The sequence below is a fragment of the Gnatocerus cornutus genome, chromosome 6, assembly GCF_029298725.1.
Source record: "Gnatocerus cornutus isolate USDA-ARS CGAHR chromosome 6, icGnaCorn1.1, whole genome shotgun sequence".
Lineage (NCBI taxonomy): Eukaryota > Metazoa > Arthropoda > Insecta > Coleoptera > Tenebrionidae > Gnatocerus > Gnatocerus cornutus.
The window spans coordinates 6,814,004-6,829,312 of record NC_142238.1 but is presented as its reverse complement, the minus strand read 5'-3'; the positions used below and the strand labels follow the sequence as shown (position 1 = coordinate 6,829,312).

At 34.5% G+C, this 15,309-nt stretch overlaps 1 protein-coding gene across 1 annotated transcript in view; it reads left to right on the top strand.

The window, feature by feature from the left end:
- Cow (Proteoglycan Cow) overlaps positions 1–15,309 on the top strand; it is a 55,263-nt gene that overhangs the window by 32,866 nt on the left and 7,088 nt on the right. Inside the window, exon 2 of the mRNA XM_088038846.1 lies at positions 8,279–8,336. Within this exon, the coding sequence (XP_087894972.1) occupies positions 8,279–8,336 (58 nt within the window). The remainder of the gene's footprint in view (positions 1–8,278; positions 8,337–15,309) is intronic.

The window sequence follows — 15,309 nt, the reverse complement described above, 5'->3', positions numbered from 1 at the left end:
AAATCGCCATTGAAAGACCATCTTTAGGTGTTGACAACAAACTTCATTTACAAATTAAGACAAACATTTCTATAAACTGCAAGTGTCAAAAGCAGGATTTCTTCACTTTAATTAAGAGATTTCTGTGGCTTCAATTTTATTTACTTCATATTCAGACCTTTTTTAGCCCAAGCGATGCGACGCAGGAAAATTGTGAAACTTGAAACTTGTCGTTTTCATTTTCAAGAAAAATCGGTAAAGTGACACTGACAGAACCTTAACAAGAAAGAAAGGCTCTTTAAAATGTTAGATCTGCATGTTAAACTGACGTTTCCGCATGAATTGTCTGAAAAATATAACATTTTTGATTTGGTGTACATAATTTGATATTGCAGGCAGCGTTTTGACGAGGTCATACTTGTTTTATTGATGAATAAAGTGAAATTTGTACTAGATACCAGAAACAATGCTTGAAATACAACACGCCATCAAAGAGCCCTTGCACACTGGCCTAGTTTATATTACACCCGAAAGACTTGGAGCGTTCGCCGCCTCCAAAGCACGCGAAATAAAATGCGGCCGATTCCAGGACCGTACTAAACTTTCTAGAACAACATTCCGGTTTTCAGTCGGAACATAAAACGACGATGTATCTGACAGAAAGTCCACTTTTGCCTTTCGGTTTGAAAGTGCGAATTGTCTGGATCAGCAGCATAAATCAGCAGAGAGCCCCCATTCAATTTTGCTTTTAGATCCGGCCCTGCCGTTTGTGATATAGACACGGGAGCTCAACCATAATATTCACTTGTGAATAAATCATAGTATCGGCCGAGTCTATCTCGTAGCAGCAAATTACCAGGGCGAAATGCTCCTTGGGGTATACTTGCATGTAGGTTTCTGAAGTGGCACAATTGCCGCCATCATAAATGCCGTTGCGTCTCGGTGCGTTATTTCGATTTCTTTTTTGTGTATCGACAGAAATATATACGAGGACGTTTGCCTATCAATCCCCTCCGGTCCGCGTTTTCATGCAAATGCGAAAATTTATTTATTTGGAATGGAATGCTGCAAAACAACAAATTGTGACCGCATTGTGGAGATTTTTTAAAGTATTTTTATCGATCGCGATCGTGCACAAAAATTCTCGGAAATTCCATTCGCAGATGGTCGAATTTTGTTGCTTGCCGACTAATAAGGTGCACATGATGTTTCCTTGCCTCATTTCCCTAGACATGTGGTCAAGGAACGAAACATGCGATTTAAGCGGAATCTCAGATTTGCTTGCATTGCAAAACCTAAAACAAATTTGTCAAAATGCGGTGCTCCAGTAAAATAACAAAATTCCGGATATAATAGAAACTCTGCGCAATATCCTGGATTAACCTTTTTAAACTTTCATAGATGTTGAACGAATAACTGAATTGCTGTAACTCGCCATGTTTTAATTAGCCAGTTATGCACTTTGTTAATAAAAGAAAATGGTTGAAATTTACTGGCAAGGATTTGTGCTCCTTTTTGTCGAAATAGCCGTGCTTTCAATACAAATTACTGTTTCCCTTCATTAAAATGAGTTGAGTGAAACAATTTTAACTCTATAAAACCAGTAAAACTATCGATTTCCCACTCTCCACTAATTTTCAACTTATTGGAATTTTAATCACGTAATTGAATTAGGTATAGTGCACATAAATCGATAATTTTAGTAATCTGCTTAGATCCTTCCATGCGAGACTAATGTCTTTATTCTTTTATTGGTAATAAAAATGAAATAGATTTTGCAGTTTCCACTAAAAGCTGTTTATTTCAGAGGTGAAAATTCCTGCAATCGCGCAATTTTTTTGCGCCGCTGAATATTTGCTTCGAAAATACATTGAATTAACGTATCTTTATGAAACGCAAACAAGTTACTTCCATTTTTTTTTTAGGAAATTGTAATTTTTTCGTGTGCATTCATTAAAAACAGAAAATCGAATAAAATAAAGTTCAACTTTTAATCTTGCATCATAACTCTAATAAAAATGACCAATCGAATTTGTGACTTTTTAATTTTTGAATAAAAGCATGAAAATATGCAATAACTCATAAATTATTCCTTGCAACTTGAGCGTTCTATTCTCAAATTATTATTTATTACTTGATTTCGGAAGATCCGCCTTATCCTTACTATCAACTATAATTGCAATAACACCAACGTCTTTGTATTACAGAGATCCAGGATGATGTCATTACTTAAACCAAAACCTTGTTAACTTAGTTGGTGTCGAGGTGATTATTCTGTTTGACATCGTGTAGGTACAAGGATTTGCTGCAAAATTGAAAAGGGTTTTGAAGCAATCAGTCTCAGAGCCGTTTAAAATGTTAACATCGTAAAGCAGTGTGGTAATAATTAAACAATGTTTTAAAAATTAAGAGTGGTGTTGCTGGTCACTTCTATTAAGTTCCAGTTTCTCTCAGACTATAGGCAGTGTAATTTACTTAATTTATTGTGTAGTGGTGTTTCATTTTAATAGGAAAAACGCGCATAGAGGTTGCAGTTATCAATGTAATTAAACTGGAAGTTTTATGAGGTATCAAGAGAATGAGGGAAAAATGCCTCAGTAATCGATCAAGGATGTTAGAGATTTTTCGTTTTTGTGTCCACCCTTTCAGCACTGGCTGTGGTTTTCCTCTTTTTATGAAAGCACTTTTTAATTAAATTTAATTCTCATCCGTTATAAAAAGTCCCTGGAAATTTTTGTATTTTTCCATTCGGTCGAGAGGCTAATGTAATAAAATCATGTCGAACAAGTCATTTACTTTGTTCCTGTTTCAGTAATAGACTAGCACTTCGCGCTGTCATGTAGTGTATAAAATTGCAGTACGTACTAAAGCTATATTTGTTTTAACAATATCGAACAGTCACGTCGAACTATTTGTCCATCCTGACTGAGTCCGTGCGACCTCTCGGAATATCCGGTATCGTCCTACCACGCCCTTCAACATGACATTTATTGAGCGATTTCAATGTGGTGAAAATAGTCTTTTTTGCATAGTTAGACAAAGTTTCATTAAACTGCCACCACAGAGCAAAAACTTGTTTTCCGAACGAGAAAATGAAAATTTTTCCGCTCTCACGACGTTTCACTACAATATCATGTCAAACGTTGGGGCAAAATTAATTACTCGGATTGAAGATGTTTCCACGATGATACATGCAATTTTCATTTGTATTGGAAATGTCGCGAAAACATCACTCCATGTCAACCCAGCGAGACATTAATAGATATGTTTCACATTTTTTATCTTTTTCCTTCAATTTTATACGTCAAATAAGATATTAAAGAAAATACGATATCTCCAATAATGGTTAAAGAGAAGATAACGTGTTTCATAAAATTTTATACAGCTGTAAAACTTTTATGAGCGTTCCTAAATTTTTCATATGGCATTAATTCGTTAACATGTTACATTGTAAACTGGACCGAATGCACCATCGAAACAATGGACATTTTCGAGGGTTTAATAGTCACGACAGTCGCTGCAAGAATGGTCGATTATCACGCAAAAACCGCCAGACACACCAAATTCCAAAAAATTCGACACAAGGGTGGAGAAATGGGGACAACGCTGTATTTATCCATGGTAAACTTTAGTCACAAAGTGAAGATAGGAAAATATCAAATGCACCACATGTGAGGCGAAAAGTTCGTTTTTTTTTAAATTATACTTTTATGGATATAAAGCAATAAAAGAGTAATTTTGTTTTTTGTATTACTCTCGTACTCGTACCAAGCAATGGGCCGGTTTAATTCTGAAAACAAGCAGAAATATTACACAGAACACAGAACAGGAAAAATACAAATAGCTGTGGCCATTGCATTAATTTATCAACTCAAAATCTGGAAACACTTATTGACAGCAGTTATATTAGGGGCCGGTAGTGTCCATTATGGTTGTTATCAGGTTATTACACTATTTTGATGGATCGTTGCTAATCTACATTGATACCTGTAACTACATTCCTGCAATTGTTGATGAATTTATGACAAATGCAAGCTTATTAAATTTGATTGTGAAGGGAAATAAACGCCGAAATTCAGGAAAATCATCTTGTATTAATAACTTTAATTAAATTGGTTAAATGTTTTGAAATCTTTGAATTTCATCGTTTTTTAGGTGACCCATAAACTAAAATTAATCAAAATCATACTAAAATTATGTTATGCATTTTTTATAAATTCCACGTTTTAGTGATGCATGGATTGTTTAATCACAATTTAAATTTAATAATGACAAGTTTTTGTACCTCAAAATATTCAAACATCGCATATTTGAAATATCTTCGGAAGTGTAAGTTCTGCTAAACAAAGCAAGGTTCTGTTGAGACGAACACTTAGCATTTATGTGATAATTTGGATGTCTTTTTTTTCGGTTATCAGCTAAACTTAAGTATTAAAAATGTTTAGCACTGATGACAACCGTAAATATAAGATGTATTCTAATTACTATGAAACTATGAATGCATGCTTTATTTGTTCCATACCTAATTTAAATTCTGTTGAAATATTAAAATAACGAGCCATAATAACAAAGCTTTCAAACTAACAATGTTTTTCCATTAAACTGTATAAAATGCTCACAAAAACAATAATTTATTATTGTACTCTAGCCACTTCACAAAATAGGATTTTATTTGAAGAATTGAATATTTTGTATAAGTGACTGTATTGTAGTTAGTTTAATTACTCTAATTCAAAATCCTAAGAATATTGTACATTTTTTAGTCTTTTATAAAAAGCCCTGATCCAAAGTATAATAAAACGCAGGCTCTTATCTTAGTGAAAAACCTTGTAAAGTCGAGTTATATTTCTTTCCTTATTTACACAACTGAAAGTTTGTGCTTTCTACTTTTCGTTGTAAATCTCTTTATTCTCCAGTGCTCCACATTCAAAGTTTTTGTTAAATTTTTCTAGGTAACAATATTTGCTCTAAAGTCGAACAGACAACACATGTCGTCACTTGGTATTAAATTATATCTCACCTCAAGACAATTTGAACACAAGTTGTAAATTTACGACTTGATATTTGGCCAAGAACAAACTTTACGTCTCCTCAAAAACTATCCCGAACGTACTTTATGTCCGTGTTCCAATAATTGGAAGTCACATTGCGCCATATTTAAAAAGTGTGGAAAAACATCTACTTTAGTTAAACAGAGCCATGATGGCAGCCGACAAAGCTCATTCCCATGTCATGTAAACGTAATATAAGCGCCTCATTTGCCTTCTGCTGCATATTTTCTCCAAAAGGCGGCGTAATTCTTCGAGCTGCAGTTTAAATATTTCATTTATGAACGGATAAGCTCAGCCATAATTCTAGAAAGCAGCTTCTACCGTAATACACACTCCGCAGGATGCAACTAGCAATACACTTCCTGCATTGTTCTCGGTTCTGCATCATTGGTCGAAACGGAATTCAATTTGGAGTATTAAAATCACTAAGACTTCAAACATGGATTAATTCGTTATATCATTGAAATTCATCGTTAACCTCCAAGTTTCACATCCTCTCGTAAATCGTGTAATCGCTTTCCGCCCCAGTTTGTCGAACTTGCAGGATAATCGTCCTGCGCATATATGTAGATCATAGTTCTTCAGGCGTTTTGCTGAGGTGATATTAACCTTACGACATTGATGAAAGAAAAAAATTGAAGTAATTGCAACTGAATGTTTGCGTCCTTTTTAAGGACACTCTTAAAACCAGACTCTAACGCAATTATGCACCGGCAGGAATACGTTTATTGCCTCCATTAGATTCTGAGTAATTGATTCGTTAGAAAAGGCAAATTTGGTTTTGGTGAATCACCCCCGCGATGGATGGCCCTCTGCACTAATTAAATTCGTCTGGATTAACACATGTAGTTGTCCCGGATCGTTCGTAAATAGTTTAGCAGACATACCGGTTTTTTTGTCGCTCGTATCATCAAATTTCACTATGATTACTGACACCGATCCTCGCCAGGACGAGCAGGAGTTGCCATGGATACGGGGTATGTCAACCACCCATTAGTATAACTTTGCGTCTGCCCTTTCTTAGCTTTTCATTAAAAAGCTTCATGTCTCATTTGAGAGTTTTTACACTTGTAATAAAGCCCCATACGTTAGACATTTAGAGGATAAAAATGTTGTTTCGTGGTGAATATTGTCGTTATACTATACTGTAGGAATTCCGGGTTGTAATAACTTTCCCGGGAGCTCACCTTAAGGTGAAAATTGCTAAAAAATACATAACGGAAACATAACCCTGTATTGATCTTGTTTTCTGGTACATCTGGGACAGCTGTAGTATGTTTGAGCGATTTGAAAAATGCTTTACTTTTGATACAGCCCATCTCCCGTATTCCTCCCAAGGCAAGTAATGATTTTCGAGTAAGCTTCCGATTTTGACCGCTCGTAACTGGCAAACTTAAAGTCCAATCTTAGCAAATTTAGGGTGGTTTCGTAAGCTCTCAATGATCTCTACGACTGAGCTTTAAGCTATCGCATCAGTGCCATCACGCATAAACTCCACTAGACGATCTCTGTTAAGTGTGTGAATTTCTTCGTTTCTTTGGAATTAGTATTGGTGGATGCGCTACGACATTGTTTCACTGCGCGGGTTTTATAAAGTGTGTTTTTCATCAAAGCTAAAGAAGATATTTGTATGCAGAGTCTCGTTCCGTTTCCCAAACCTGGGTCACCAAGAACACGAATAAACTAACTTTAATATCACCCAACGTTCAGTTTTAACAGAATTTTATGCATTGGGTTCCTTTGATATCGCGCAGGATTTTAAAATTACTTTGCCTACATGTACACAAGTGGACTATTTTTGGATGCATTTAGAGGCAGAGACTGGCACGGAAATAGGGTGAACTTTTGTTTACTAAGCCGAATAAAGGGCCGAAAAACAAAGCGGGCTTGCAATTTTAGAACACATAACTGTTCCATGCATTTTGTCCGGTTCTAAACTTGACGTTTTAATTAGTAATTGCGCTATTTAGTTTAATTAGTTATGGATTTAGATTTTCTTAGGATAATGGGTTTTCACTTGCAAGCGACCGTTAAATTTAATTGGGTTGGAGACCCAATAATCCGGTGGGGATGATAGTTGCGTACATGTAAACACAAACTTTGAAAATACGAGATCTAAGTATAAAGCGCTGAAATTTCTTCAATTCTCTTCTAAATAAAAAACAAACGTGGGAGGTTTTTTTCTGTTTATCATTTTTTGTGTATTTTGTGTGTTTTAGTAAAACCTGGACATGTCATAAAGTTTTTTTTGTACTTTGTGTAGTTTAATGTTTTACTACAACATGGTCGATTTTGAAGGGTTTGTTGAACTTTCATCTTTGATGAGCAAACTAAAACGCATCCGGATTATTTATTTCTTTGCCAACTTCACGAACCGTTTGCAGCTATCTCAGAACTAAGTTTCTGAGGTTGTTGCTGTAAAGAATGCAACTCGACAAACTTAAATTTAATTTCAAATTTTGCGGATTCAGACAAACAGTAACTCATCCAGCCACCAGTTTATTAGTTTCCGTTTTAATAAAGTTGAAATACGCTTGGAGAAAAGTTAAAATAATTTAATTTATTTGCAAATTCTCGCATAACTAAATATTTCTATTCGATATGGAAATTCGAATTGTGATTAGGGACTCTTATCGGGATTTTATAGTTCCCTAGAAGGCGATATCTGAAATGCAAACAAGAGAGGAAATATCATCGTTCGGTACATTTGGAAAATTGTTTTGAAGACAGCCAAGCTCGAGGGGTTTTCTAAATAAAAAAACAAGCGCTGGATGCGCTCGTGTCAAAAGTTTATGTACGAAATTTCACCAACAAGTTAATAGGTCGAATGTCAAACTACGCTCGTTTTGGGTTTACATGCCGAGATATTTCGTACTTTCGAAATTTCCAACTTGTAATATTAATAATTCACTCCTTCCATTCCTCTCATTTTCACATCCCTTGGATATTTTTCCGAAGGTTTTCTGTAAACTTAATCAATACTTAAATATATGAGTACCGCTCCTCTCTGAGCAGTTAACCCCCATAAAGAGGACAACGCACGGAAATCCACAATACCCTCACAGCTAAAGTGGTGCTTTCTTCTTTTATACACAGCGAAAGCTCCCTGATGCTTAGAGCTTTTTAAAACTTCTTTCTAGTCTCGACTGTAGGTCTGTTTCCTTCACTTCGATAACGTGTCAGTTTTATTGTAACGTTACAAATTTATGTTCCAATTACTGTTTTTTTAACGTTTGTTTTTTTTACAGGACGACTCGAAAACGGCCAAATCAGGCGAGAAGAAGCGATGGATACACGATCCTTCAAGTAAGTAGAAACTTAATTGGATTACTAATATTACAGCGCTTAAATGCGTCGAAATAGAGCGTTGTTGCGCATTATGTAAATTGTGATTTATGAGTCTATCGCATGCATCTTTAATAAAATGAACTCACGGAGGTATGTACCTGTCATGCTAATTTTATTTTCATCGATGTTGTCTTCGGAATTACAAAGAATTGTGCCGTTTAAGATCATTAAAGCACATTACATGAATGATTCATGACGGGCGAAATTGATCTGACATGTTGACGAAACATTCACGCCATAAATCCGTATCAATTCACGGTTGAAGAAAATTACAATGTATATAATTTTACGGGGCTGATCTACCATTTATGGAGACGCTATAAGCTCTTCAAATATTTAGAATTTGATAAAAATTCTATAAGAAAACTTCGTGCTTTTGCGCAACAAAGGGTTAAAGATTTTACAAGATTGCAGATGAGAGCGTTCGTTGGTTGTATACAAGTTTTAAAAAGCAATATCTGTTTCGACTGTTTTAGTTAAAGTTTGCAAGTTTGTGAGATGTACCCAACTGAAACCTTCCAATAACTTTTTTATACCCCACATTTATAGCAGATTTATCAAAATCAGAAAGAGCAAATAAAATTCTATAAAGCGGTTTTTGATTGAAAAATTTTACAGCGTTTTTATCGGTGACCATTTCAGCCTTCGGTGCAAAATACTTGTGGTTTGTTTGGGATTTTTGTGTTTTTTAATATTTATTTATGCTCGCTTGTTGGAAAAATAAACAGACATATTTTTTTTCTAAAGAATAACGAGAACAATGAATAAAACAAGAGCTTTTACTTACATCTTCAATGTAAACTTAAACGAATATGAATGCAAGTGGGCGTAAAAGCTCTTGCTGAACGTAAAAGAAGCGGAAAAGGTTTTTATTTTTTTATAACATACGTATTTATTTTTAGAAATCGTATAAATGTGGGCTTTTCCATATTTTTTTAGTCGATTTTTCAATATCCGATGTATCAAATTAAAAATAATTGAAACTACATAGATACTTCGTAAAAATAAGACATATTTATATCCATGCCAAGACTCTCAAAGCTCTTCTAAAAAGGAAAATATGTTTAGCTTAATTGCCTGCAGTTGGGAGGATTTAGAAAATTGTCAAAGAAAAACTTTCTTTGGAGTAAAGGCGGATACTTCAACTAGTTGTAAATATAGCAACATAATAATTGACGACTTTTCATGAAGGTATGGCTTACACATCTGTTGCTGCACTAATGGGTTTAAAAATTATAAAAAGTAGAATCTGCACAAAATTAAATAAGTAAAGAGAATCTAAAGTTTATACATTGCTGCTGCAACAATCCGTTCAAAGCATTTAACAGCGTCCAGTTTTATTAAAGTGACTAATTGAATCATGCTTTTTGATACACGGCTGTTATTGCAATTATCTGTTAACAACGTTTACGCAATTATTGCAGCGCTTTTAATAAAAAACCAAAAGCACTCTTCAACCGTTAAAATTAAGGTAGATAAATATTTATCTACAGTGATTTCCACAGCAAAACATCGCACAAAGCGTAACCGCCGACAAAATGAACGTCACATTGTTTTAACAAAACTTTTATTCCACCATTAAACACATGTAACGTTTCTACATATTTTCCCATCACTGCGTTCTTTTTCAAGCAGGTCATTCGAAATAACGTTTTGGACGTTTATTGCCGCGCAATTTGCTTCCCAGATCGTCTTAAATCGTTTTTTAATCCCGGAAAATATAAAAAATGTGGTCCGACTTGGAATAGTGGACACACAAACACCAAATAAAAGTGATCGACTTCTCGTTTCTTGACTCAACAGCAGCCTTAGAAGGGATGAATGTATTTTCATTCGGATGTATTTTCACATTTTCACCCTTGTAGTAATCTCTATATATCTGAATCTCTGGGGATCCAACACTAAAGTCCGACCGTTGACCTTTTTCGGAAATACTGTTCAAGGAGTTAATTATCTAAAAACATCAAGTTGTGATACGCATTTTCGGTCATCAATTGTTTGGAAAATGGGAAGTTCGTAACATAATTTAACTGAAATAAATAAAATTAGATGTGACATCGATTGACGAAGGGTTGCGATCCTGGACAGTCACGCAAACGCGAGTTAATTTGTGTAAAATAACAACAGGGGAGCTCCAAAATGTTTTATTATATTCTAAAACCATAATAGCTGGGCTTTTTATTTTCATTTGAGAAATATATTATTATTATTACGACATTAAGTTCATGCAGCATGCGAAGATGAATTATGTTGCACTAGATTTAAATTATCTCAACGTTTTATTTTTATTAAGCGCGTCTTTTCCATTATGGAACTTCTTTAACAACGCGTTTCTTTGGAATTTCGATCTCGTTATTTTGTAGGATCCCACAGAAAGTTGGAAAAGAGCTTTTCAGATAGTGCTTCAATATTGCTTTTTTGGTAGAATAAGTTTGTTTTCTGATACAATTTTTATAAAATATAAAGTGAAAATTTGCCAGTTGGTTTCATCCAGTTTCGTTCTCGTATTGTCGTGTGAATGCTTTCACCAGTTACAACGTTTCACACTAAAGCAGACGAGAACGTTGGGACTTTTTGTAAATTTTGCTCGTAGTAATGATGCTAGTAGGACAGGGTTATACTCACAGTAAACGCAAATGAACTTAGTTGGAAGTGGGTCACAACAAAAATCTTAGAAAACAGAGTGATAATGTCAAGTAAAAAATAGAAGCCACAGCCAGCCGATATTCTTGCATGTCCAAGAAAATTTTCTTCATTGTGTTTGGCAGAGCAACTCCAGACTTCATTGTTTCCTTAATGTTTAATGCAATCCTGTGTTGTGTCAGGAAAGGAAATAAACTGAAGTTATTTACCAGCTGTGTACTTAGAAGACTCTACTTTTCAGTACGAAATTATATTTTGAACTGGGTTTGTGAGCTTTACTTGTAAACACCAAGAAATATGACTCTAAAATCAGTTGTCGGCAGTCCATCGTGTAAATTGCTGCTTTAAGTCATCAGCAACGTTCGCCTTTATTCTAAGGATGAAGCACAAAAGCTGAGCGGAGTGCTTCATATGCGATACTTTTCCCACATTAGGTATGCGCTGCCTGTCTTGTGTCACTGAACCTCTTGACGAAAACTTCTCATAGTTTGCAACAAGTATTTCTTGTATAAACTTTGGAGTACCCAATCAGTTTGAGGAATGAAAAAGGTATTAACAAAGTTGCGCTAATATTACAAGCTAACAACAAGTGTAAACGTTTTCTTGCTCCAATTCCTATTAGAATTTTAGAAATACAAAGAAAGGATCACGAGGATATAAGCAAATAAATGATAAGAAAAGTAAACAGTAGCAAACATCTGAATTCGATCAAGTCTGAAATGAAAACATACTACAGAAGAAAACGGATAAGATGAGGATCAGTTGCATAATCGATAAGTTACCCTAAGATAACACAGCGTGTGGAAAAAAGCAACAAAATCTCTCAAAAATCGTTCGTTTGTAATAGCTTAACAATTTTCGTGCGCAAGTTTCCGATTTTATTATGAAAGTTTGGATATAAAAGTTCTTGGCCTAGTTACATATTCACATAATGAAGCTTAGCGAAGTTTTTTTTTCAAAGTTTTACATTTAATTGACACGAACCTCTGTGAAATATTACTAACTTTATGTGCTTTATGAATTATGGTGAATTTTTTGAAGGCTGTAATGTAAAAGGCAGCAGTTTCCGTGATGTAGGTTGTCGCTGACACAAAAATAATTTGAGGAGTAATGAGAAGATGGAAAGAAGTAATTGCGTTCATCCCACGTCGTCTATTTGAATACTAATGCTCCTCGTCACATTTTCACAGACATCGGGAAATATTCGTGCTGATCTCCGAGAATTAAAATTAATAAAATATAAGCACGTTCTCTTTAAGCCATCTACTTTCGAGCGGAGTACCTGTTTTAAAGTCTCTTACACCGAAAATTTCCTTTTATTATTTGCATTGCTTGGTATGTGAGCCTTAGTTTATTTTCAACTCATCTTCTAAATTTGAGTGCTTTTACCACTGGATCATCAATTTCAAAAGCGATAAACAGAATAGCTAATTAGTATTCCTGGTTGTATTTCGTTTTAACGTGATGTACAAACGATATTGGCTGTTATGTTTTGTCAGAGGACTGATGTATAGTTATGACTTGCCTCCACGAGTCGGTTATGCTTATTGTTGTCTTAATTACCAATGCGAACATAACAATACTTGCTAAATGTACCATCTGTATTGATTTCGGTGAATTGACTATCGGATCGCTAGAATATAGCTTTGCAACTGAAGACAATCTCAATTATGGAATTCCAACTGTGTTTGCGACAATGAGCTTAGACAGATTCTGCAGATTTGAAATCAAGTTTATGAATTCAATATTCCTGAAATGTATTGTTTCCGAGCCATTATCACTTCAAATTTTTTCCCTATCGCAATAATGCTACAAGAATCGTTGTGACAAATCTCTGGAGAAATAGTTTTTAACAATTAGCTCTTTTAATGATGTAATTTAAGTCTGGGTAAACCGTTTTCTCTTTGAGCGCTGTTAAACTCCGGCAAAATTAATTGTAACATTGCAACAGTGCAGTGTAAGACGATTCATGATGGCAAGGCAAGGATCTCATTAGTACAGACGTTGAAGCTGCTGTACATGCAATGCTGAAAGAACTTGTGTTAACACACAAAATTACAGACCAGAGTTTACCGCAATTAATGTATAATACCAAGTCAGTTTAAAAAAATATTATTTCATTTCCAGCATTTCACAAGATATTTTCACATGCAAAACTTTAATAATAAAACCGTTGACCATCTGCTTCACGCGAGAGCCTGAAAGATTTTTAATGGTTCTGAAAGATTTCACTACTACCAATTCAAAGCAGACAGTTCAATTCTTATAAAATACGTCTTAAAAGTGAGATTTATGAGAATTATTATTTCCAATAAGTTATCGAGCTATGACATCCTACTGCGAAATTTCCATGCTCGTTTATAATGTATCAACTTCTTGCTATCTCAGCATTTTTTATTCATTTGGAGAACAATTCGACGTGAAATAATTTTAGTTGCATTTGAATAAAAAATACATTCCCTGACATGAAAATGCAATAAATTCAGAACGTAATTGTAAATTTTATGTTGATTCTGCTTTTAGATTGTACTGTGCTGGTTAGCTTGCTGCATTAATAACATGTAGATTACATCTATTTATCACTGATTAGACGAAAATCATCAGCGTTTGAATTATATAATCAATTAGCGATATGGATAGTCAAAAAGTGATTTAGCTGTATATTCGTGAAATCAGATAAGATCTAACGATGTCGAAACTAGAAAATGAACAAAATAGAGCAGTGGGAACTTCGAACAGACTTTTTTTATCAGATAATCTCAAATTGATGACATTAGTAAATATTGGAAAAATGTTAAAATGCCATTAAAAAAATCTTGACAGTTGCCTAAAGATGCCAACAAAACCGACACATACTTGAAGTTGTGTTACGCAATGCAGAAGTATTTTAGCTGTTATGATAAAATATTGCCACAACCGTAATCACTTGAGTTACGTTGTCGGCAAGTCTGATATGAAGGCGAAACTAAGATAAATAAACACAAAGTTCTTACAGTTTTCAGGATTTCGTTCTTCTAATTTGAATGAAACATCTCAACGTCTGAATATATTAAAAGATATACAAAAGTTGAAATATTTCTTTGTTTGGAATGTACTTGGTCGTGAAATTCTTAAACTCTCGGCTGATATCTAATTTGCATAAAAATGCATCTCTTTTTCCAAAAGCAATTAATTCCTGAAAGACCATTAAATCGAATGATGAATAAAATTGAAAGCAGTAGATCATAATGAATGACACGGGACGGATGGATGCTCAAAAAAGCAGAGATTTAAAGGTGAAATTTATTAATTTACGGACGACAGTACCAGTATGGGATTCAGATAGGTGATAATTTCATGAAAGGGAGAAAATCTATTTTAATCGCATATAAATTGTGGAAAATTTGGTGTAAACATGCTAGGCATAGATACTGTAGCTTAATTAAGCCGGAAAAGCCGTGGTGTAATTAATTTCAACATTTTTGCTGGCATTCTTTATGTTTAACTTTTCCACATTTCCCGGCGATTAACAAACTGCTGGTACAAGAACTTCCTAATTTTGATGATTCTTTCATAAAATTGCAGGAGCAGTTTAATGAACACTCGCACTTTTTATGGAGATAACAATTTGAGATATATTTAATTAGACGAAATGGGAAATGTTTAATGAACTATTTGCGTTTTCTGCTTAGGAAAACAACCCAATTTTCTCGTACTTTTTATAAATCGTATGTACTTATTCATTCTTGGCTAACACTCATCTTTGCCAGTAGGTGTTTCGCGATGAAAATCAAAAATTATGGTGCTATTAATGTAACTGTTACGATGAAAAGTTGCGTCGTCAGCTTAAGTAAGAAGTTATGAAGAAGTGCTTTATAATGTGAGAATACTTAAACGAAATTTTATGAAGGCATCGTTGCAACTATAAGTGGGTAAATAACAATAAAGATAAGAGAGAATCAACTTTATATAATGTGCGTAAAGAAACAACTAAAATCTGCTAGCATGTACACGAATTTGCAATTTTAGTGAACTGAAAGGTTTCTGCAGCGATTGACAGTTGGTTTTCTCGTTGATGTATAGTTTCAAATCGACCACCAGCATGCTTTACCGATAGTTTTGGTAATAAATCAGATGTGTATGTTTTCGTCTTGACGTTAACGGAACAAAAAGTTGAACGTTTTCAGTTTTTGATAGATTCCGGAGAACTATGAGTTGAATAATGAAAGTAGCAAGTTTGGTGGATGCGCCTCCGTATGAGCAGTCGCAATTTTGACTTTTAAGAGTCAGTCGGGAAATAATTGTTTTT